The sequence below is a fragment of the Falco rusticolus genome, chromosome 1 (assembly GCF_015220075.1).
Source record: "Falco rusticolus isolate bFalRus1 chromosome 1, bFalRus1.pri, whole genome shotgun sequence".
Taxonomy (NCBI): Eukaryota; Metazoa; Chordata; class Aves; order Falconiformes; family Falconidae; genus Falco; species Falco rusticolus.
In genome coordinates this window covers 109,725,246-109,749,914 of record NC_051187.1, presented here as the reverse complement: position 1 = coordinate 109,749,914, position 24,669 = coordinate 109,725,246, and the positions used below count along the sequence as shown (strand labels likewise).

General features: G+C 49.5%; 1 protein-coding gene across 3 annotated transcripts; it reads right to left on the bottom strand.

Annotated features, from left to right (window-relative positions):
• Positions 1-2,421: 2,421 nt before the first annotated feature.
• Positions 2,422-24,616, bottom strand: LOC119151643 (dentin matrix acidic phosphoprotein 1-like). Of its 3 annotated transcripts, none has more exons than XM_037395812.1 (5): positions 24,515-24,616; positions 5,303-5,377; positions 5,154-5,201; positions 4,415-4,669; positions 2,422-4,255 (listed from the first exon to the last, which is right to left on the bottom strand). In XM_037395812.1, the coding sequence occupies exons 2-5, from the start codon at positions 5,354-5,356 to the stop codon at positions 2,984-2,986; spliced, it is 1,629 nt and encodes a 542-aa protein (XP_037251709.1). In that variant the 5' UTR covers positions 5,357-5,377; positions 24,515-24,616; the 3' UTR covers positions 2,422-2,983. The 3 variants fall into 3 exon arrangements, with proteins under 3 accessions (XP_037251709.1, XP_037251715.1, XP_037251701.1); XM_037395818.1 differs by lacking the exon at positions 24,515-24,616 and adding an exon at positions 6,199-6,614; XM_037395804.1 differs by lacking the exon at positions 24,515-24,616 and having other exon boundaries at positions 5,303-6,309.
• Positions 24,617-24,669: the final 53 nt, after the last annotated feature.

The window sequence follows — 24,669 nt, the reverse complement described above, 5'->3', positions numbered from 1 at the left end:
CGAGCATCATTTGGCCACGCTATCTCTGGCCATCCAATATCTGACCCTGTGGAGCACTGCCCACCACCGAGCCCCTCCAGATGAGAAGCAGGGCGGCCCCGTTCACACATGGATGAACGACATTTGACAGGGACAGCCCTGTGCCATGCATGTCCCCAAAAACCTGCCTGTCCTTGCAGACGTGCTGTCAGGTGCTGGGCATATCCCTGCATCAGGCCAACGTGAGCGGTTCCCTCCCTGCGGCCAGGCAGGGAGGTTCCCCAGTGAAGGGCTGAGTCTTTGTCCCCCCTCCACCCCTCCCTGGTGATGCCTGGGAGGGATGGTCCCGTGGGAAGCCATCCTGGCCGGCCCAGTGGGCAGCAGCCAGCTCTGGCACCGGCTCCCCGGCCTTTGGGGAGCAGCCAGCCAGCAAGAGGCAAATTTTGGGCGTTGTTGTTGGGGACATGCGTACAACCGCAGTGTGTCTCTAGGATGACATGCAAAGGGGACCTGCATGCAGCGGAGTGCATCCAGCTACCCTTCCGGCACGGGGTGCAGCGGGGGGCTGCATGCCCTGTTTGCAAGGCACAGACCCCTCCCGCTCAAACTAAAGCCAAATCAAACAGTTTTCTTCTCTGTGCATGGAACAAGAGGAGGACAAGCATCGCCACCCCCTTTGCAGGAGGATGAAGGCGAGTGGCTCCCTCCCCAGCTGTGCTGTGCTGCCTCTCGCACAAGGACAAGGAAGGAGAAAGGGTCACGCACGACCTGCAAGAAGCAGTTTCACCGAGCCCGAGCCCGTTTCATCCCATCCTTGCAACGTCTCAGCCATCCCGCTCATGGGCTGGGCTCACTGCAGAGCTGCGGGGCACCCTTTGCTTTCCTGCAGGGACCTGAAGAAAAGCTTCCAGTCCCCATCCTCACCAGCTGTCCCCATGCAAACACCACCTCTGATGGCCCTGGGGATGTGACCCAGTCCTGTGGCAGAGCCAGCACCCAAAACGTCCCTGCTGCCTGAGCGGTGGCACCGCTTGCTGGACACGGGAGAGCTCACAGCAGCGCCCTACCCTGCACCGCCACGCAGAGGAGCCAGCAAACACAGCATCGCTACAATTTTAAACCAAAGTGACAGCTGTCACCCAGCCCTTTTTGCACCTCTGGGCTGCAGCCAAACCTGTTCTTGCTGTCTTTCACCCCAGCGATGGGGCTGCGCGCCAGCATTTTGGTACCCTCGACCCTGACAGGCATTATCACTGTCACAGCATCCCCACGTCCTCAGGCAGCTAATGCAAAAGGTCCCAAAAAAATGAGGGGCAAATCACAGCCAAGGCATCTGCTGTGAAGTGGGGACCAGTGGGGCAGAGGAGGCAGGGTCAGAACACAGAATTGTTCCCAGGGCAGCAGCATCGGGAAGCTGCGTTTCAGAGCTAATCTCAAAAAGTAGGAAAAGGTTCCACAGGGTGGAAATCAAAACATAAATTCCACTATAAAGCAGGACTTGTTCAGCTCCCAGCTTTTGTAGTGGTGCAAAGAGTCCAAAAATTAAGTGCAGCTTTGCTACAAGTAATAAAAATAATATTTCATTTTTTTACTGGTTCTTGAATTCAGTATTGCAATGCCCAGCAATGACACCACTGGCCCCAGGCAGGTAGTGAAAGTCACGTACCCGCTCACACTGACCCTTGGAGACTGTCCCCTGCCCAGCCACAACTCCACGCTGCAAAACTGTGCAGCTACACAACAACCCATGGTTTCCTCCAGCAGCATTGATGCACGTGCTGTACAGCCTATCATACACGTGTGAACAAGGGCCTGGATGGGATTTAAAACAATTATTGTATTGTTTACTTGCTTGCTGGTAGGAGAAAAATACTACAAGGCACACTGAGTAAAAGAGGCTTTACCAACGATGTACCAGCCCATCATAACCCCTTTTCCTTGGCTCACCTGCAATTCTGCTGCCGGCAACCTGGTGCCAGGGGCCACCAGAGACACCCAGAGCCACTGGTCCAGGAGAGCCCCCATCCCCTGGTGCATCTTCTTCCCAGCACTTCAGGAAGAGCAGAACAACCCTTGCCCATCTCGCAGCAGGTGACGTCCTTAACACAGCAAAGCCCTAAGCCCAGGTCATCAGGGTCATTTGCCAGCTTTTCCACCACCCCCCTGGGTCAGCCAGGGCCAGGTGTGGCCCTCGGGGTGCCTGTAAATGGGAGCACCCCTCAGCCTCTGCTTTCCACCTCACTCCAGCACGCTGCAGCTCCTTGTGCAAGCAGGCAGCCCTCTGCTACCCGCTCGCGCTGGTCTGACCCCAAACACCCAGCTCCCTCAGGAGAGAAAACAGCAACAGCTGAAACCACACCGCTGTGGAATGTGATGGTTTTAATGGTCATTAAAGGAATCAACAAGGGTACATTTCAGCTTTGAAATACAAGTGCAAAAAGAATACAATACAATGTTTACTGTACATTTCTTACAAAATATTACATCTATCCCCCCAAAAAGTGGTACTTCACGCACCGCTGAGCCCACACGCTGTGTGTGCACACCAGCTGCAGCTTTTCTTCCTTATGTGCAGGACACGGAGCTAACGGAAAGCTCCCGCTGGAGTCTGGGCAGATGCTTTTAGGGCAGTGGTAGGTAAATACAAAAGGTGAATGCAGGGACCTTTCTGCCCAGCATGCCCAGGCGCAGCTCCTGGAGTGCCGAGCCACCGCTGTGCCCTTTTGGCAAGCAGCAGCACCCTGCTGGCACTCACAGCTCTCAGCTGCTCTCCGGTTTGGTATAAGAAAGGGCTTTTCTCGCTGTGGTTTGGTGTTTTCCCTGTGGCTGGCATAACCTCCCACTTCGTGCCCTGTGTAGTGAGCCCAGGTCAAGCCCTGGAGAACCCGCCTCTGTTTTATCCACAGCATCTTCACAGGAAGAAGTCAACCAGGCTGTATATCAAATAAATTAAACCCCTCCTCCCCCTGTTCCCGCCAGCACCGACGAGGCTGCGGGGCACGTGTCAGTACCCATCCTGGCAGTCATTGTCATCGTAGTCAACAGCAGGCTTGTTGCGGTAGGCACCCGGCCACCGTTTACGGCTCCTGCTCTCCAGGCTCTGTGGCGAGCTGTCATCCCCATGGCTGTTGGACTCCTGGGTGGCGTCCTCCTGGGAGTGGCTCTCCTCATCATCATCATCATCCTCCGGGGACTCGCTGTTGTTGCTTTCTGTGGACCTACTGTCCTCGCCTGTGTTGTCCTCTTGGCTGCCATCATCCTCCGGGGATGCACTCTGGCTCTCAGTTGATGTGCTTGGCATATCCCCATCAGGGTCAGAGTCATTCTCATCCTCCTTTGACTCCTCCACAGTGTCCTCTGTGGACTGGCTCTGGTCATCCTCATCTTCTCCGGACTCACTGTCAGGCACAGACGGCACACTCGTGTCCTCGGCAGACTCCCGCTCCTCCTGCCCTTCCTGGGACTGGCTGCTGCTGCGCTCGCTCGATGTACTCACCGCCTCCTGGGAGATGTCCTCCGGGGACTCCCCTGGCTCTTCGTCTGACTGCTCAGCAGTGTCCTCCCTGGACTCGCTACCCTCACTCTCCCTGGAGGGGCTGTCTTCCCCATCTTCATCCTCCCCAGAGCGGCTGGTGCTGTTTTCCTCTGACTGGCTGGCGATGGGCTCTTCCAACTGACTGTTGTCCTCCGTGGATGGGCTGTCTTCTTCTGAGTCAGCATCCTCTACCTCTGGGGACCTGCTGTCGCCCTCCTCCCAGCGATGGGAGCCAGCCCCCCAGCTGCTCTCCTGGCTGCTCCCCGGGGCACGGGGGCCAGCACGGCGCCCCTTGTAGCTGCTGCCTGGGCCGTCGAAGACAGAGGGGTCATCACCCTGCACGGCTTCGCCCTCGAAGTCATAGCTCTCCTCCTCCTGGCTGCTGCTGCTGCCCCCTCCCCGCCTGTAGGTCTGCTCATACCGGCTGCTGAGGTAGCTCCTGTACCGCCGGTGATCAGCCCCAGCGCTCTCGCTGCTGCTACTGCTGCTGCTGTCACCATGCCCTCCGCCAGCCCTGGCATCCCCACGGCCAGCGTCATGGCCATGTTCACCTGCCCTGTCAGCACCAGCTGTGTAAGTAGGACCTTCGCCCCCCTCCTCTTCCCCATTCTCATCGAAGGTGTCGTCCCCACTGTCGTCCTCCTCATCCAGGAGCCCACTGGCGCGGGAGGGAAGCCCATTGACTCCAGTGCCATGGTGCTCTCTGTTGTCACCACCATCAGCATCGTGTGCATCCTCCTCCTGTGGGGGTGACAAATGGAGATGAATGCAAAGGCTTGCAGGTCACAGACGCTATTGGCACGGCTCACCACACAGGCCATGCACCACCCTGACTGACACCAGCTTTGGGGCTAAGTGCGCTTTCCTAGAAGAGCAAAACACCCCTCCCCAATCACTCACCAGGAAACCAAGGCCGTTCCCATCCCGGGCACTCATGTCCTCATGGTCCACTTGGTTCAGGTGCGGAGCCTCCCCAACTCTGCCTCCCACATCTCGGCCACCATGCTCACCCAGCTCCTCACCCACGGTGTTGCCAACTGTCAGGTCCCCGGCAAGGGCATTGTCCCCCCTCACCACACTGGCAGGAGGATGTCTGCCATCTCCATCACCCAGGAGGTTGCCCAGCTTGTTGATGTAATCTTCACTTGTCGTGTCCTAGAAAGAAAATATGGCATGGTGCTTTGGTTTATTAAACAGCACTGCACATTTACTGCTATTGCAACTGCTGTGGGATGATATATGGCTCCTCAGCCATGTAAGAGCTCAAGCCTTTTTCATCACTAGCACCTCAGCCCTTCAGTTGTTTCTGCTGATGCAAAAAAAAGTAGCCACCAACAAAAGGGCAACCCAGAAAAGCCCAAACCACGATGGTTCAGAGCACAGAAGCTTCTTTTTCAGGACCAACGCAGCAGAATGCATCAGATGAATTGGGAACATGGACAGGGAGGCAAGGCGAAATGAGGTGAAACCAATCCAGCGTGAAAAGACTGAGCAGACAGGCAAAGCTCAAAGACTTGCACAAGCAGCAGCTCTTCCCCCGGGTACACGGCCCGAGGATGCCTGCCCGGGCTGGCTCCCCATCCCCAGGCTTGCTCCACGAGTGGCTACCACCTGCAGATAGGGGCACCCCCTGGCTTACCTCCTGCTGAGTGCTGAGGTGGGGGTGGGCAGGCTCATGGTCAGGCACCTAAACACATCCAGGAAACAGCTGGTCAGTGATCAGTGTGTCTTGGCTGGGCAAAACCACCAGGGTGTAGGGTTTGAGTAACCTGTTTAGTAGATACTTACAGGGTGAGTGCAGGCTACGGCCCAGAGAAGCAGCACCAGGAATGCAGTCCTCATGTTGCTTGTGGTCCCTTGTGACTGCAACAGGGAGCAAAGTATTTGCACACTAGAGCAAAGCATTTGTACATGCCCTTGGCTGTAACCTGGCCCCACAAAGCCTTTCCAACTGATACAGCCTTGTTGTCCCAGCACGTGGTGTTCAGCCTAGTATGTCATCAAACAAGCCAAGGATTTATGCTCATGCCACCTCCTGGTATCTCCTGTGCAGGAACATTCCTTTAGTTTGAGATTTCAAATATCTGGCCATGTTCTTGCAGATTTTTTGTCTAAGCATCGCTAAAAAGTGGAAAAGCTCCTCCAAATTGCCTGCTCCCACAGTAAGATCACCCGTCACCCAGCTGAGTTTGGTAGCTGTGATGAGAGCCAGCGCCACAGATGAGCTGTGAGACCACGGGCTACAGAGCTGTGCCCCTGACCTCCTACCTGGCATGGTCCCCACAGCCCTGTAACACCTCCCACCAAGGCACAGTGGAGCACCCCGGTAAGATAACCCCACGGAGAGCTGCATCCGTGTGGCTGCTGGGTCCTTCTGATGTCCCAGCGGCACTGCAGGTAAAGCAGCAGGGGCAGGGGGCTTCCCTCCAGCTTCGCTAACGTTTTCTCGTTAAGCAGCCCAGCACCACGTTCCCATGGGGCACATTAACTGCACTGCACATCACCCTGCACCCAAGACGTGCTGGAGCAAAGAGCCCTGCTCCCGATTTCTTCCCTTACGAAGCAACCCCTTTCTTTCTACCAAAGAAAGCTTTCTACCAAAACTCGCAAGGAAATCTACAACCCCTGTCCCCAAATGTTGCTATTTTCACTCCAAAGCAACCCAAAGAAACCAAAGCTTTTACCTTGAGGCGTGATGCCAGCCAGCGTCTCCTCCAGTGCTCAGGGTGGGACAAGCTGGCTGCCTGTGCTGGGATGCCCTGGGCTGTGTGCCCCAGCAGGGCCACGCGGGCATTTAACCCCTGGCCGGTGCCGGCCCCGGGCAGGGGGCAGCCAATGGCACCGGCGGGCAGCGCTGCCACGCGTGGAGGTGTCACCGGGAACTGGCCTCCCACGCTTCCTCTGGCCTCCGCTGGGACGCCGGCCCTAAAAAAGCTCCTTGTGGTTGCAGGATGACGAGACGGGCTGGCAGTTAATGACCAACTGCACTGGCCCCGTGTTTTGACTGCTAAATTTATTCCGTTCACACACTTCCCGCCGTGACACACACAAACAACTACGGCGTTGCCCACGCTGAGCACCGGACCCGGTCCAAGCACAGCATCCTCCTAACGTGTGCACGTGGGAATGGCGTTTGCCCCGTGCTACGGACTAGGGTGCCAAAACCCACGTGGAACCGTTCCCCCACCAGGACTTAGCCTTTCCCTGTGCCTCGGGGCAAAAGCACAAAACACCATGCTAGAAGGAGAGGACACGCTTATTTTTGTGCCCACACATGCACTTGTGCAAGGGAGAAAGGAAACACTAAATGGAGGTGTGCAAGGGGGATCCCACACCCTGCGCAGAAGGAGTGTAGCACCCTGAGCACTTCCTCCAGCTGCTGGCCAGGGGGTGAAACCTCTGCTCTGGAAAACACAGGCAACAACACATGCACATATGTATGTACACAGGCATGTATGTGCAATTACGTAGATGTGTACCACAGGCACCCCAGCGTTTCTTGGTGTAGCTTTCTTGGTGTAGCATGGATTATCTACTCCAAACAAGACAGTAAGCCGTCAGTGCAGACAGCCCCTACTCGCTCACAGATCACACCAGGGAGAGCTTGCCAACCTCCTCATGCGCACACATGCACGCACCCTGACACAGGGCGCCTGCACGCTCATGCGCTTCAGGACAGGGCAAGCACGTCCCAGCTGGACACCCAGCTTTTCCCAATGCCCCAGCCTGTGCGGAAAGAAGGCGACTTCCTTGCCTGTATTTGGCTGCTGCATCCTCTGTGCCCACAACACCCCCTCCCTGCTAATAAAAAGAAGCCACAAATGCACGCGGGCTGCTTTGAAGCCTGCAGTGTCTCACCCCTGTAAACTGGGCTCTCCCCGTAGCCAAGCCACAGACGATGGGCACGGTCACAGGGCGAGGGGGCCAGGAGAATGGTGCCTACGTGTGTTGCATTGGGGGGAAGTGTAAAGGACAGCCTTGATACTCCACAAGGAGCATTTGCACGTCCTCCCCACGTGGGAGGAGGTGTTTCTGCTGCTGCCCTGGGTAGAAGAAAGAAGCCTTCAGGCAGCAGAGCCCTGCTGCAGGAAGCCGGCGAAACACATGGCTCGCCTTCCTGCTCTGCCCTGCTGCAAAGCCCTGGCTAACCACAGTCACCTGCCATGGCCCCTTGGCACAGGGACCCAAATTCCCAGAGGCGGGGGCACAGCCCAGGGGACACGGTGAGCGCTGCACGTTTACAGGGATTTGCATGAGATGCTGGCGCTGCAAAATAAGTGACTTAAACTTGAGTATGGTCAGGATTGAGCCAGGGCTCTGTAAACTGCATATTACCTGAATTTGCCCAGGATGTATTACCCACAGACAACAGCATCCAGAAAGCATTCCCCGTGCTGTGACACCACCGCGGCTTGACATCGCAGCTTATGAAACCAGACGTGTTGATCTGCCATTGTGGATGCCTGCACAATTTCACCCTCCAAAATCTCCTGCCTTATCCTCCCATCATTACCAGCCAGGGGACCGTGTGAGTCTGCCCTGTGAGGACTGCAAGGACCACGTGGGTGCCAAGCGTGACTAGCATCTTTTTTCTCCTTCCTCCCGTCCCCCCCCTCCCGCTGCACAAAGACCCCAGTGCCACCCCAGCCCCGCTGGTCTCCCCACAGCCCCTCGGCCTCAAGACAGGCACCGTGAAGCCACTCGCTGTCACGCATGCGCACACCTTCAGCAGGTTTTTTCCTTCTTCTTCACTACCTGACCCCTGCCGCAGATACCGTGGGACGTATTTTCCTCTCAATCTAGGACAAAATTATACCCCTGGCCCTGGCCAGATATGAGTTCATGTTGCTAACCTTTTTTAGGCACCTCCAACAATTACCATGTTTTCCTTGTTTGCTTTTTTTTTATGTCAAACCTGCATTTAACTCAGCCCCCAAAGACCTGGTGCTGCCTTTTGTCCAAGTGCTGCTGTGCAAGAAAGGGATAAACACCGAGCTGCACATACCTGGCTTCTTTATAACACAGGTCACTTGCTGTCCCACCAGGTCAGCTCTCTCCCCTCCAGTGGACCCGAAACACCTGTGGCACCAGCGCACCCAGTAGCACTTGCTGACAGCACCCCAACCTGACCCCAGGTCCCTGCGACCTCCAATAGCCCTGGGTTGAAAGACCAAGGTCTGTCCCCCAAATCCCTTCCAGATAGCATCCCACAGCATCAGCCAGACCACCCAAGCAGCTTTGCCTTTGTTTTGCAAGGAAAGGAAACCCCAGCCTACACATTGTACTTTACAATAAACCTTTAAAAAAAAGTTTAGGATTACTGTTGTTACATCAGAAGGGAGAAATGGACTGAGGGTGGGGGAAGTGGCTGGCTGGTGTTTTAAATGACACTGTGCATTTCCCCAAGTCCTGCTCTCCTGAGATGCTCAGTCCCTTGAGATGGCCAGGACGGGAAGCAGCAGGGCAAGGGAGATGGGGGAAACTTGGCCAGGCTAAAGCTGGCACCCTCAGACTGCTCGGATGGAGGTGGCTGAGTCAGAAACAAGAGGACTGGCAGGGCTGGTAAAAAGATGCAGGAATATCACCTTCCTCTTTGACAAGTTGGGCTGTGCAGTGTCCGTGAGGACAGAGAACAGATGCGAGCACAGACAGCAGGAGGGATTAGAGATGCCAAAAGCAAGACAGAAGTTGGCACCGCAGAGAGCAAGCTGATGGTGGAGGCACAGAACGGCTGTTCTCCTCCACCAGTTGAGACATTTCAGTATTGAAAACTCAAGAAAGTAGTATGGCTCAAAAAAACTACCATTCCTTCTTTTTGTTCGGTTCAAGGTATTTTTGTAGTATTTATGTTGCTGGTGCACTTCTCTCCTGGTTATACCTATGGGTTTTGACAGCAGTATCAAAAAGAAAAGGATCAATGAATGAACCGGAGCAGGAGACCAGGATGAGAGCAGGACTCAAGGCACACATCCTTGGCCTTTTCCCAAACATTCAACACCAGCTCCTGCCTTACACCCAGATCCAAATCCAAATCCCTTCACCAAGCACCTGCTGGTGACAGGTGCTACAGTGCAGTGCTGTGTTTTCAGCTGGCAGCAGGCCGGAGAAACCTTGCCTCCTAAACGTATGTTTCCCCTCATACATACCACATTAGCACCAGGATTACCAGGGGCCAATCCCCAGGGATTCATTCCCATACTGCTCCTCTAAAAAAGGCTGCTCAGCCTTGCAAACCAACCAGGTCCCAGGTTGCACCTGCTTTGCAGGTGGACAGATGACAGCTGGTGGCTGCAGCAGCGAGAAGCACCCTGGCTTTGGCTCCTCTGTAGGTGCAAGGGGCCTGAGCAAAGGCATTGTGGCTGTTCCCTGAAGTCTGAGCACATATTACCCACATTTCACGGCGCTAATGTAAGACAGCAGCTAATGATAACCTTTTAGGAGTTTGAAGAACAGCACTGGTATTTCAACTCCTCCCAGCAGCCCCAAAGTTACCCAAATGCTGTGATATATGGCAGATGGATGTTATCATCCTGTTTTTCACAGTGCGGAGGCGTGCACAAGTTCAGTTTATGCTAAGCCTTTAAAATTTGCTATTTCTCCTCACTGGAAAAAACCCCACATCATAGCATCCTGAGTCCTGGAGCCCTGAATTACAGACACACAGAGGGCCCCCCTAACAGGAGACCCCTGCACAAGACCAACAGCCCTTGACCCTTGACAGCCCAGGTGTGGGATCAGTAACCCACCCTTAGATGCCTACCATGCAGTTCTCTTTACAGCCAGGGAAAATGAGGACTTTTAAGGCATCAGTCATTTTGCCTTATTTCAAGTACCTATTTCAAGCACCTATTTCAGGCTGAACTGCATTTCAGACTGTTTGAAGTCTCCATGACACTGCCAAAGAAAGGCAACAAGCCTGCTGATCTTGTCCTACCAAGACACACCATGCTCTTTCCCAACACACGTGCAAACCAAGTTCCCGAACTCCCTCTTCTCCCCACCTGCCATGCCAGCCCCATGCTCCCTTCACTTCCATTTCAAGCATTTTTATACTGCCCTCCTCTAAGCAACAGGCTCCAGGCTCTTCACAAATGTTTTTCTCTCGGAAGAAAATGCCAGACAGAGGCACTTGTCAAACTGAGACCTGTGTGGCCACCCCCATCCCTCCTGGAGGCAGCAGGCAGCTGGGCTGGGCGGTGAGAACCCAGCCCTGCAGGCTTGGCTCTATGCAGAAAGCAGCAAATAACTCTGGAAATTAAAATAACTATGGGAGTAATAATGGGATTACTTTTTCCAGATGCAAGATGACTTGCCTAACAGGTGCTAGCGTCATTTCTTTTATGGGAGCCTAAAGTGCCACTTGTGGATAACTGGGTACATTCTTACTGCCAGCTGCTGCTTTTTGGGCACGCTCAACCGTCACATGCAAGAGCCCCTTCCCAAATACCTGCGGCAGCTGGGAAGCACAAATGGAGGCTGCTCAGCCCCTTGCACCTACATTTTCAGGGACAGGACAAGGCTGGTCCCTCTGCAGCCCCACATCCCTCCCCATGACTGTCTCCACACCCATGGCTCCAGCCTCATCTGGGCAGAGGAGCTGCAAACCCAGCACATCACCCTGAGGGTGTGTTTGCACAAAGGCTCCCAGGTGGTGTACCTGTTCCGCGCTACTGTGCCATTTGTGCTCCTACCGGAGACAATGCACGGAGCAGTAACTGGTATTCACATTGTGCCCGTTGCAGCTGGAAGTCGTGGCTGAGCAGGTACCTTGTGCCATCTCTGCCAGATGCGTGTGACCAGACTCTCAGGTCCTATAAATCGATATTCATCAGCCAGCTTGGCTGAATTCGCTAATTTGAGGCCATGGCTTCGTCAGCTGTGGAACAGGTGCCTAGTTTCTGTCTGGCCACTGTCAGATCTAACACGTGCTCCTGCACACAGGCAGTAGGGCAGCTTGCTGTCCTTGGTCAAAATAAGGGCAAGGAACAGATGCCCAGCTGGGCCCTGCACTGGGGACCAGTACTGATACTGCTGGCACAGGCGCTGGGCAGCCCCAGTGTGGCTGGACTAATAGCTCAGCACTGACAGCAGTAATCACAGCAACAGCAATGAGTAATTACGGCTCCTAAAAATTCATTCAGAATGCAGCATCTTCTACAATCGTTCCCTGCTCAGAAGTCAGTCCCCTGGGAGGTGGGAGCAGTAAGTATTCATCAGTCACATGCTGGAAATGGAACGATAACAGAGCCTTGATGTGAAAAGCCCTCTCCAACCACCCCGCTGTGCTCGCCCCCGCTCCAGCTGGAATTGCAGATATCTGTGCCAGACACTGGCAAAGCAGCGTAATGGCAGTGCTCTCAGGAAATAAAATACAGCAAGGAGCTGGGGCCAGCTCTGCCCTCGCATCAGCTGGCAGCTCGGGGGGACTTGTCCCAGGCTGCTGGTTTGAAATACAGCCAGCTGCACTGTGTGTGCCTATCAGATGTCCATAGATGTTCCACGGTACACCAGGTTCTTGTTGGAGGGAAAAAAATCAGGAGGAAACGATTGATTGTAAGGATTGTATGAAACGGAGACTGCACAAGTGCCAACGGGTGATGCGGAGGCACAGGCTGCCTGGAGTGAGCAGAGAGGTCAGGAGAGGTTTGGCAGCTCGAGGGATGAAGACATCCGTACAGAGAGCCAGGCCCTCCTCCCAGAGGGTGGGTCAGCTCTCCTCTGGTTCCTGTAATGTCATTATGGCTCACTTGGTCTAAATTTAGTGCTGCTTGGTGTAGCTGGACAGGAAGCATTACCACAGTTCCCTGGGAACCTGGAAAAGTTGGATAGACATCATCAACACAGCCCTGAGCAAGAGACCAGCAGCAATTTGGCTCATACCTCCAAAGGACAGTAAGCCAGTTTGCAGCGTTCTCTCCGCTCTGAGCTTCATTCCGTGACGAGCAGCTGTGAGCTGGGTCAGCCCAGTCTTCAGCCACCACAGAGCGCACAACTCCATCAGAGAACGACAGAGAAAGACGGTCCCCATCGCTGCCTAACCCTGTGACTGGAAAGCCTACCCCACAGTCAAAGCGTCAACTGTTGTGACGAGGTCTGCACACTCCTTGCAGATGCGTCCCGTGCCCAGCCCCACTGGAAAGAGGGTTACCAGACCCTGGGTCTGAACTGGGACAATAAATCCTATCTCAAAGTTTGTCCAGTTTGCAATGAGCTAAATCCCTGAAATGCTTGGGCTGACAACGTGCTTTTTCTTAGCCTTATTCATATTTTTTCATCTTCAAAATATTAATAACTTTTTTTTAAAAAAAAAGACCAACACCACCACCCCACCACCGAAAAAGAAAACAAAAAACTACTACCAAAACCCACATCGCCCAAAAAAGCCCCCAAAACAGAGAAGTCTTAACCAATACAACCATAGAAAATAAAAGCAAGATAGAAGATATTAAATCTCTGGGACAGCAGAAGCACTTTCCAACAGTCTTGCAAACGTATTTCTTTATATGCAGATTTCCTCCTTTGCTTGCAAAGTAATTAAACCCTCCTCGTTCAAAAGCCAAGCCAAGCCCAAATGTAGGACCACATCACACATTAGGTGAGTTTCCCTTTGAGTTGAGCTCATTCAGCACAGCTGTGCACAGCTGAACTGCTGTCCTACAGCAGAGAAGGGAGTCAAACCTTCCAGGAAAAGATGCTCAGGGCAGAAAAGGCACGAGAATAGGAAGTCTGAAGCTGCCTGCTTCCTTGGATTATGAAGGACGGAGGAGGAGGAGGAGGAAGGAGGAATCCAGATGTGTCTTTGCTTACCCACAAACACTTTAGGCAGGCATGAAGCCTACAGCTTTGCAATAGCCAAGGAGCCCACCAAAAAGCCACAGTGTTTCTCCTATTTGATTCACCAGGAACAGCCTCATTTCCAACGTCAAAATGCTTAGCAAACCCCAAAGGCATTTCACAGGTGTCTTGGCAAATCCTCTTCACTTAGTTGATGATCTAACTTTATTATTATGACTCCTGGAGCAGATCTTTCGTGGTATTTCATATTGTATAAAGGTCTATATAATAAAAATCACATAGAAGTTATTCTATATTATATACGAATTTCCATGCTTACATTAAACTGTTTTCAGTAATAAACAAGTACCAAATCCAATGAGATGTTTCTTGGTTTTCCTTAGTTCCTAAAGAGTGTATAAATACTTGAGGTGGGGGCACAGGGGACAGCAGCATTTTGAATGTCAGAGGGACAAAGGAAAACCTGGAACGATTAACTGGAAATACTTTTCCTGAAAACAACGTGGTGTTGTAGGTAGCAAACTGGTACGAGTGCTCAGCCAGCTGCCACGGCACTGGTGTGCGTTCTCCAGGGAGGCTGTGCACAGTGTCCGGTCAGCACACTAAAGGGCAGCTCAGGAACGTCACCCCAGCGCTGCCAGCCACCACCCCTAACCCTGGGGCAGGAATCTGCATTTCTGCTCCACATTCATCTGTATTGCAATAGGAATTGAATCTTATCGCTTTTAAGACCTACATTTAGAAGTTCTATTTATTCACCCCAGGAATCGGTTTACCCAATTCAAATACTGGTTGTAGGGCTGGACCAACAATTCACTCTCAACACCAAGATGACTTTAACACTCTTCCTTATTTGAGCTATTCACAAATAAAGGTGGTTTTTTTTTTCCTTTGCATTTCTGTACCAATCATTTAAATGAGCACGCTGTAAATGACAGACCGAAGTCTTACACAACAGGCTCATTCTGCTGGACCAGTACCTTCACACTCTGTTAAACTTCCAGCTGAATTCAATGGTACACCTCAAAGGAGTTACGTACATGACTGCACATGCTAATCGCAGCCTTTTGACTCAGGCTATTTCCCCTTCACTATTCCCACTGGAAATCCCTCTTGTCACACAATGCTTTTTTTCTGCATGTTGAACACGTAGAAGAATATTGCACAAGAGATAATGCAAGCAGAAATCTTAAAAAAAAAATGCTCATAAGAAATGAATACTGGATAAGCAATTACCCTCATGCACAGAATTCACACTTTCGTATAGCCGGTCAGAAACAAAAAGATGTGGAGATATGTTTGATAACCAAGCAGAAAAAAAACTGCAAACAAATGAAGGCAAGGTGCTGGCTGAAGCAGCAGGGTTAAGAACCGCTGCCTGTTCCCAACCTGCACGGTCCCACAGCTGAAGCAGGTCCACAACACAACACATTTTTTTTTAATTTTTTTTTAAGTAACTTCAGGGCTCAAGACATTGACAAAAGCCTTCCTGAGAGTTTCTAGTATTTGTACTTCTTGAAATGTCTGCAAGCTCCGGCACTGCCTGCCTTCTCAAGTCATGATATTAACTGTAAGGTCCCTGTGCTGCCCAGATGTAATTACACAGTACACTTTGTGGCTTTCTGTAAAAAAAAAAAGACAAGGCTACCTCCAACTTCTGCCAGGCACGCCCACAGAGGCAGCCCAACCGGGAGCGCAGAGCCATGAAAGGACTTCCTCCATCCGCCCAGCCACGCTGGGCAGGAGCGACAGCATCCTTGGAAACATCAGCCCAGCTGACATGCCAGGGCATCCCTCTGCCTTCAGCAAGGGTGTAGGCACTCCTTATTAAGAAATTGGGCAAGAACCACAAAAACTGATCCATCTCCACCCTTACTCCTCTCAGCATCATCAGCTTAAGCACTCCACTACCCAGCCCACGTTCAAATCTTGCCCAAGCCCACAGCCATCATCTCTTCATGTGACTAATGTGCTCCAGCAGGTAAGCTCAATTCTTTCCATTCCCTCCAACACTCAGTCCTACAAATGAAAAATAAAGATTTGGGTTTGATTCTCCTCCCAATCTTTTTTTTCCTTTTAATGAAACCAAACCCCAAAATAAAGCTAGAGAGAGCTGGCCGAGCATTAACACAAACAGCGTGCTTGAACAGGCATCGTCAAAAAACATTCAATTTTCAGGAAAATTCATTTCCCAGTGTAGATCCATGAGCAAAAGCAGCCCGTGCTGGCTGCGTGCTGCACCAGGGAATCCCCGCAGCACAGCATCACTGCTGCCAGTGGCAGCCATAAGCGTTCTGCCGAGCTGGTGGGAGCTGGGGACAGATGCCAGCCACGTTTGCTTTGTCTGAGCTTTTCCCAACGTGCCTGCAGCATGTGTTGCATTAGGTTCGGCTGTGACAGCCATTTCTCCAGCTGACCAGGTGCTTCTGGCCACGGCTCCAGCGCAGCGATGGGAAATGCTGCCATGACGGAGGTGCAGGACGGAGGGGCACAGGTGTGGGGCGCAAGAGATGGCCACGTGCCAGGCACCGCAGACCCCCCCAGCTATGCACAGCTCATCAATGCTTGTGCCTGGAGCTTCTGCCTTTAGGGATAACAAAGCGACTAGCAAATGTACAGTATTACTAAGAATTTTGCATGTAGAAATATTTTAAATGTTAATTCTTTCTTTCCTTTTCTGTAACGATTAGATCCTGTCGCAATGGCCATGGAGGTCTTGCTCTGTGCTGTGTGGTGCTGCTGACAGGCTGTTTTTTTCTGGCTGTGGACCTCAGGAACTGAACTTCTGGTGGAAGCCAGGCAACAGGCAGAGTTCCCTGCAAGGTGGTGCCTCCACAAAATGCTCCGTTTGCTCCCAGTTTGGGTTCTGCTTCCCTCGTGGCACAGGGAGACAAGCACCCGTGCCCACACAGGGAGAAGGTGCAGCATCCTTCTCCTTCCCATCACCTCATCCCATGGTAAAACTATAATTTGATTCCTTTCCCCACAGCTATTTTTGGATTTTCAGCACTGAAATTAGTAGCACTCGTTCAGACAGGAAGTCGTTGCTGCAGCACTAGAGAAGGGGACTTGGAAATAAATACCAGTCTTTGATTAAAAGACAGATGTCCAAAACCCTTTTAATAAAACACACCAAAACAGACATAGAAAAAAAGGCTTATCAGAAGACTGCTCTGCTCCCTTATCCTTACGTCATTTAGGCAAAAGGCAATGGAAACACTTTTATAACACACACTGCTGCATAACTTACCACAGAGTTTTTGCAATGGCAAGGAGATGCTTGAACAAACCTCTCTAAGTAAATAACAAGAAAATGAAATAAATAAAAACCAAAGTTCTACTATGTGAGGCACATCTTCAGTCTCCAGCGTAAACACAACCATCTGGAGTCACCCATGAAGACTTCACTCAAAAAATAATTTAGAACCCATACAAAAGAGGTGAGATGGATGTGCGTAAAAATCCAAGGAATTGACTGAGCATCAGTCAGACACACGTAAACCAGCGCAACCACACTGAGACTTCACTGACCCCAGACCTTTGCCTAAAGGGGGAACAAGCCCTTGTAAATGCCTTCTGTGTTTCTGGTGCTGGGGGAGCTAGAGATGATGAACATCTTACGGCAAGAGCGTTTCTCTCTCCTCACTCCTCCCTTCTTTCCAGAAGTTCCCTGTCATCCTGTGAAGAGCGAGCTGCCTGCTTATTCCGCGCCCAGCTCACCCCATCTCCCTGCCCCTCCGCCCCCCTCTCCCTGATACAAATCCAGTGACCTGAGCTACCCCCAAGAGGCATTGGGACTGCAATGAAAGCCACCAGAACGCTGAATCTGCCTAAGTCCATGAGATATTTATCTCCTCCCAGTGTCCTGTCCCCTTCATGTTTCGTTAATTTTGTTTTGAAATAAACATCTCCAAATACTTTTCCCACCAGAGAATTAAAATGTGCCAGGCGTGGATTGCCTTCTAAAACTGCTCCCATCAGGTAATTCACAAGTGGTATTTTTAAACCCATCAGCCTCTCCACAACAGACATTACACCCACCCACCCGCAGACGCTTCTTTGTCTTGCGAGAGCTGCAAGCAGCAAGATATCACACGCGCAGATGGCAGATTCGATAGCAGCCTGACCTTCGTGCTGCCACGAATAACACACACTCCTCACTATTTATTTCTATTTGAGGAACAGGCAGTTGCATAAAGTCGAGAATGCACGCAGCAAGGGAAAAAACTGAGGGAAGAGAGGAGCAGCTACCCAGGGCAGGAGCCCAGGGCACAATGCCGCGGGGATAGCAGAACCCTCCTGCGCCCTGCGAACCTCCAAAGGCAGCTGCCCGCTCCAGGACAATGCCGAGTGAAAAATCCCAAGAGTGGCTGTCCTGGAGCTCCCAGTGAGGGAAGCTTCCTGAAATGCTGCCTTGAAGGCAGGGTAAGAGGGGCCCAGGAGAGGGCAGGGCTTGTTTAGCTCTACAAAACCATGCTTGGTTTTTGCCCATTCCTGAGCAAGAGGGAGCCAGCGTTAGAGCTGAAATAAGGCACTCACAGGCTATATGGAACAGCAGCAGCAGAACCAGGACCACAACTCAAGACGTTTGCATCTGAAACAGCGTGGCCAGCGGGACCAGGGCAGTGACCATCCCCCCGCACTGGGCACTGGTGAGGCCGCCCCTGGAATCCTGTGTTCAGGTTTGGGCCCCTCGCTGCAGGAGGGACACTGAGGGGCTGGAGCGTGTCCAGAGACGGGCAGCGGGGCTGGGGAAGGGGCTGGGGCACAAGTGTTGTGAGGGGCGGCTGAGGGAGCCGGGGTGTTTAGCCTGGAGACAAGGAGCCTGGGGGGGCTTATCGCTCTCTGCGACTGCCTGACAGGAGGCTGTAGGCAGGTCGGGGTCGGTCTCTTCTCCCAAGTAACAAGCAGTAGGACAAGAGGGAACAGTCTCAATTTACACCAGGGGAAATTTAGATTGGATATTAGGAAAAATTTATTCACTACAAGGATGGTCAAGCATTGGAACAGGCTGCCCAGGGAGGTGGTGGAATCACCATCCCTGAAGGTGTTTTTTTTAAACACATTGATGCGGTGCTTAGGTACATGGTTTAGCAATGGCAGTGCTGGGTTAACAGTTGGACTTGATGATCTCAAAGGTCTTTTCCAACCTAAATGATCCTATGGTTCTACATTGATACTCCAGGCTATGGTCATGTGAATTAATAAGGAACAGACTAAGTGCAACGTTGCACAATTTTTATATCTCCTTACAAAGGCTTTGCTGCTTGTCATCACCAAAGATCACAGCAGTGATTAAATAAACAGTTTTGACAAACTCTTTTGTAAGTCTTGACATGCTTTTTACATCAGCTTCCCCACCACAAGCTGATATGGCTTTTTTCTCCACTTACATTTGCTTCATGGTGTTTCCAAACAGCTGCAGATCTGCTTCACATGGCAATCTGTTTCAATACTAAATGAAATGGCATCCATTTGTAATGTGAAACCTGTTTGAAAGCCTGCTCCAAAACTTAAATCCATCTAGGCAGGCAGTTTTAATGCAAGTACTCAGTGGAACATCAGCAACAAGGTAGATGAGCCACAACAACATCTGATGCTATGGGGACAGCAGTCTGCGTTGCGTAACTGCTGCTGCGTTGCACTTCCCCGAAAGCCTCTAACTGCACTGTGTGTCTGAAATGATTAAGCGAAACAACCACCAACTCTTGAGCCACACTTGGAGATTGCACAACTTGTGCAATATGAGTGCTTCCAGCAGAACTCCTTTAAAATACCCATGCTGACCTCAATCTCTGCGTCACATTATTAAAACAAAAGCATACTTGAATAATACAGCAAGACAAAGCACATCACCACCACCCTAAGCTACAGTTCAGGTACAGATAAGATCTTTTCAGTTTAGAGCCATGTCTACCTCTTGCTAGTTCAAGGACATTTCTTGTTCTTTTTTTCTTCTTTTGAAGAATTTGGCCAACAAAACATTTCGAACAATATAGAACATTAGCTGAGTCTGTCTGGTTGAAGAGCAAAAATAGCCATCCCTCAGTCTGAGCTTTAAAATAGCTCCTCCCCAACGGGAGTCAAATGTTCCCCAGCTGGGAAAGATGTTTATTTCTCTCCCTCTTTTTTAAACATTTAATTTCAGCTTATGTAGGCAATGTGGTCAAACACGACACAGCCCAGCGCAGCAGCTCACAGGAGACAGGATGACAGTCTCTAATACACTAACTGCATCACGCCTCGAAAGACGAAAGCCTGATTTAGCAGCAGCACACCGGCAGTCTCATCAGAGCCTCGGCCCATTTTGGAGTCAGTTCCTGTGCATTATGGATGTGACTCATGTCCATACATGCAGGCGACAAGAGTCCTGGCTGGCACTTCTCGGGCATCATGAAGAGTATACACAGAAATAAATTCAGCACAGCATTTAATAAAGATAGATCAAGAAATAAAGACCGACAAAATTTCTGAAAAACAATTTATGGTTTTGACAAAGCGAGATTGCTGAAGGATTAGAAAACATCACATAATAAAATAATTATAATGTGCAAGTAGATAGAACTCCTGCTATATGGAATACAATATTGATGATGGGGGGCCCTGGACGAGTGCATAAGATAAATGAGGAAACCACATAGTCTGTATGGCACTTGAACCTGTTTTCAGATGCAAAGCTGACCAAGTAACAGACTAAAAAGAATGCATAGGAGAACTTTTGAATTAGTCCCTCCATGATTTCTTAAATGTTTTTAGCGATACACCACATTTGAGATTTTCCACTGAAAAACCTCTTAGGAGATAGCTCAGTTTCAAAATATGCATCGTCAGCTCATATGCATTTATTATTATGCTCCATCTTAAGAGATGCTTGTTAATCTTGAAAAGGTCCAGGACACTGCTGATCTCTCATTGAGAAGAGCAGCTTTTAGAGTCAAAAAAGCTGTGCCGAAATTTCATTTTTCAGAGTATAAAAATTTCAGCCCAAGGAGCCTTGAGAAGGCAGTCAGGTTTTCTTTCTTTAGAGATAAAATAGAAGGAAGGAGTACTAATATTACTTAGTCCAGAGGATGTAAAAGATATGCATATATATATATATATACACACAAACACACACATATATAAATACTATATATTTTCAGTGATTTACTATCAGTAGATAATTTAGAAAGCAATGCATGCAGAAATACTTGGGCAAACTCCCCTATCAGAATATCTATCATAAGATACCTAAAGAGCCGCAACTGGCCATATACTGACATATCCAGATATTCTCCTGCCTCCTCAAGACCAAGGCACAGAAACCCCCTCACGGTATTCCTTTGGTGCAGCACAACTGCACGCAGGTTGAAGAGAGCTGGTCAGAGGCACCAGGTGCCTCATTCCCCCAGCGCTGCCTCCAACCAGTTTTTCTACCTGGCTAACTCTCAAGAAAACTGAACTCCTCATGAAAGGCCTCCATGGCTCACAGCAACCCAAGCAATTATTTCCAACGGGGAAGGACAAGCAATACTTGACACATTTCCAACGGGAGCTGCTACAGGCTGTGGTCTTTTGCAAATCTAAACTATTTATATAGGTATCCTAAAGGCAGGCCATTCCACGGGCTCACAAAAGGCTTCAGGTGCACCATTTGGTAAGGAAGTTACACAGAGACTTTCCTTAGTTTTTAATTAACAGTCGATCAGGAAATTAACAGGCAACCAGAGATGTTTAGAGCCCTATCAACACCATCTGGCAGACTATGATCCCCAGCAACCTGGGAAACCACGGCACAGGCCTGGCAGCACGGCATGACCAGCCCTGGCTGTAACCAGACTCAAACCGTTCCATGCCTGTCGTTTTGTGGTTCTTTTTATTCCACCTCCAGTAAAAAGAGAAAAAGCAGGGACACATAAGCTAGGTATGGTATTGTGGATACAGCAGCCAGTGTACACGCACAGTTTCTTTATCTATTCTAAAAACCCCACCTGAACTCCAACTTGCTTACAGTTTTTCCTTTCAGGGTAAAGCATATTTGATTTGTATCCGGATATATATTCTGGAAAAGTCGAAGTTTGTTTGTCAAGCAGACCTAGCACCGAGGTTAAAACTTACTTTACGTTTTAAAAACCTGTAAATTGAAGCCTGTACCTGGTATGGAAGTGGATGGCTCAACACCACTCTCTTGTGGGCAGAGCTCTGAAGGCCTATGGCTGTGCTGAGCACGCAGATGTGTAGACAGCTCCAATAAAAACAAACGTCTTTTGAGTCTAACTCCTCTTCCCCACAGACAGCCATACCCACAGACCTTTTCTGCCAAGGAATACAATGCAATACAGGCATATTAATAAATGTAACAAGCGCCTCCGAGCTTTTCCTCTCCCATTGTTTCAAGTGTCCTTTTAGCAGCTGTCACCATGAGACACAGATAAAACAAATCTTTTCACTTCCCTGTACTCATTTGTCTTCTTTCTTCTGTGTTTAGTCTTTTTTTTATTGTTTGCTGCTTATTCTCTTTCACTTTCCTCTACATATCCTTTTTTTCCTTCCAACAGCCATACTCCTCCTCACTGCAGGTTAGACTACTGAAGACCAGTGCATACCACTCACCAGTAAGCACTCATTTTGCCTGAAAATATGCTTAAGGAGAACCCCACATGTCCAGTTTTTCCACCTTCCTGCTGGATAATACCCAACTTTACCGTAACAGTGTAGGCTGCAATTAAAAAGCTGAAGTCTAAAATAAACCCAGGCATTTCATGTGAGGTACATCAGTGATTGCACAGTACAGCAGACAACCAAAAGGGGATCCACTGATGCTCCAGTCACAGGGATACACCAGTGCTTCTCCAGCCCATGTTGGTGGAAGCTGTCATGTTCACTGCTGGTTAATAGCCAAGCGCGGATCAGGCAATTTGGGGAATTCTGGTTTTAATAAAATAAATTGTGGTTTAATCCAAAGCCTACTGAAATGAGAAGGTACCTCTCCGCTTATGCGGCTGCTGTGTCCTGCATTTTTGTATCCAGCACACAGCCTACAAGCACAACACTGAAACACAAATGGAAACCAAAGCAAAAATCAAGCCAGGATATCAGAACCTCTGACATAATACTGGTGTTGAATGAATTCGTGCCCTTCTATTGTTAAGGCAGAACTGACGCAAACGTGTATTTCACTAAAAGGTCATCTAGCTGTCGAACAGGCTAGTGCTTAGTTCTTCCTCCCCAGTGAAAACAGAGGTGAGGACAGGATAGAATTACTCTGTTTCTAAATGAACTCATCTAATGAGTCACAACAATAATTTCTAGGTTGGAGTTTTCCAGCACAGCAACTACTCTGCTTCCTCCTCACCCCCAAATTTACCATGATGGTACAGCATGTTTTTCTGGTGAGAGAACTATTAATTCATCAGTGAAGAAGTTCCAAAAATGAATGCTACCTGACACAGTGGGACCAGCTACAGACTTCCTTGCTAGCACTGATGGCTCTGAGACAAGCTCAAGCCACCTCGATGACACTCAGAACAGAACCAGGGATCTTTTCTCAGCCAAAGCATTTTGTCATCAAACCTAAACCAGAAATTTTGTTGTAATGAAACATTCTGCAAATAAGTTAACAGCTTTTATAAGCAATGTATAATCCTTCAACATCCTCAAAACTAAAATATTCCCCACCCCCCACCCCCTCCGTAAGTCCCAAGAAAGCTGTTTAAACACAGAAACAAGCAAAGCTTAGAAATCACATACGTGTTTTCATATAATAACCTTAAAACCCCTACAACTACCAGCTTCATGTTCCTGCAAGTTCTTTGCAGCCTGGCACTTTTTTGTGAATTAACAATTTCAAGGCAATGCTAATAGCCATTATCTGAAAATCTTATAAGAAAAAGAGCTAAATACTTAGCTAACGTAAAAGAGCTAAATACTTAGCTAACGTAAGATTATCATTGGCTTATTTGTGTTAATTTCTGGGGAGTCACCTAAATATCTGTCTTTTATTAGCTGAGGATCTGTCCGCACCTGGAATATTAAAAAATCACAGAAAAACACTTATCTTTGATCCCCTAATAAAGCTAATCTCATGGTAGAAAGAGGGATGCTCATGGCACACAACAAAGTTTTGAAAAGATAAAACCAATCATATTTTAGTAATGCACAACAAAAAGCCACAATGAATGGCTGGCAATTTCTGAAATATCACCCTCCTTTCAGATGCTGACTGGCTGACAGACCAGCAGAATTTCAACTCCAACAGGCATGAATTAGTTTCCAGGCAAAGAAGCAGAGATAAAAGGGGAAGGGATTTAAAGAATTTCTCATGGGGTTTTGTCAAAGTTTTATTTTCTGCTTGGTCTACAGAGACAGGGCTCGGTTGTTATTTTAGCGCCTCTTTTTTTTTTTAATTAACAATAAACTTCACAGTTGGCCATATAAAACATGATAACTTCTCATACATTTCTCATTGTATCTCATCTAATCACATCCACAATATCTATCACTTTTTGGGATAAGCAGAGTAGAATCTAGCAAAACTGTAACCTTAAAAAAAATGTTAAACCATCATCTAAAATAACTGTATTTTCAGCATTTGCATTGCAGCTTTTACCATTCACACACCTTATTTCATTTTACTTTGACCTCTTTTCCAATCATGTCAGCACAATATGCAAAGCATCCTCTTTAGCAGTACATGATACTGGCAGAATGGGAAACTGAGGCCTGATGTGCTGACTTTACCACATACACCACTGGAAATGCCTCTGGTCTTATGCTGGTGCATCCACTCCACTATTTCTGATCTGAAAACCTCCCAGAAAGTATTCCAGTTCAGGAAGTGCATTTTATGGAATAATGATATGGGAAGAAAAAAAAGACAGATTAAACTCATTAACACTGAATCATTAATACTGAACCATTACGAAAGCAAAAGCCACATAGCATCTGTTGCAGGCAGACACCACTTGGAGAGGCTTTCACACTCAGACTGGCTTGCTCTGTACTGTCGCTATCAGACAGCGCAGCCATGGCAACAGCTTCTAAATAGTTAATTCCTAATTGTTATACCAGACTCTCCAACTGATCTTGTTTTTTACATTTTTTATTTAGAGCTTTGCTCTTCATTTCCCTACCTTCTTGCTTTTCACCAGCTTACACACATCATGTACGGCACACTGAAAAAAACACTGAAAAGTTTAGCAAGGACCGGCATCATCTGTGCTTTACCTTCCCCCGGGCCCACAACGTGACCACCTCGGCTGATCCCTTAGTTCAGCTCTTCTGGGGCCAGCCGATGCAGCAGAAACTATTGCACCCTTTGGCTCCCCTCCCCACAGAAGACTAAATATGTCCTTCCCACACAATGGCTGAGCTCCACTGGC

What these genes read in the sequence shown, in the direction of transcription:
- LOC119151643 (XM_037395804.1), bottom strand. Translation starts at nt 5,419, where the DNA reads ATGCTTTGCTCTAGTGTGCAAATACTTTGCTCCCTGTTGCAGTCACAA. An exon ending in CCGTAGCCTGCACTCACCCT is followed by an intron (nt 5,202 to 5,302) that starts GTAAGTATCTAC and finishes GGATGTGTTTAG; the next exon opens with GTGCCTGACCATGAGCCTGC. An exon ending in ACCTCAGCACTCAGCAGGAG is followed by an intron (nt 4,670 to 5,153) that starts GTAAGCCAGGGG and finishes TTTTCTTTCTAG; the next exon opens with GACACGACAAGTGAAGATTA.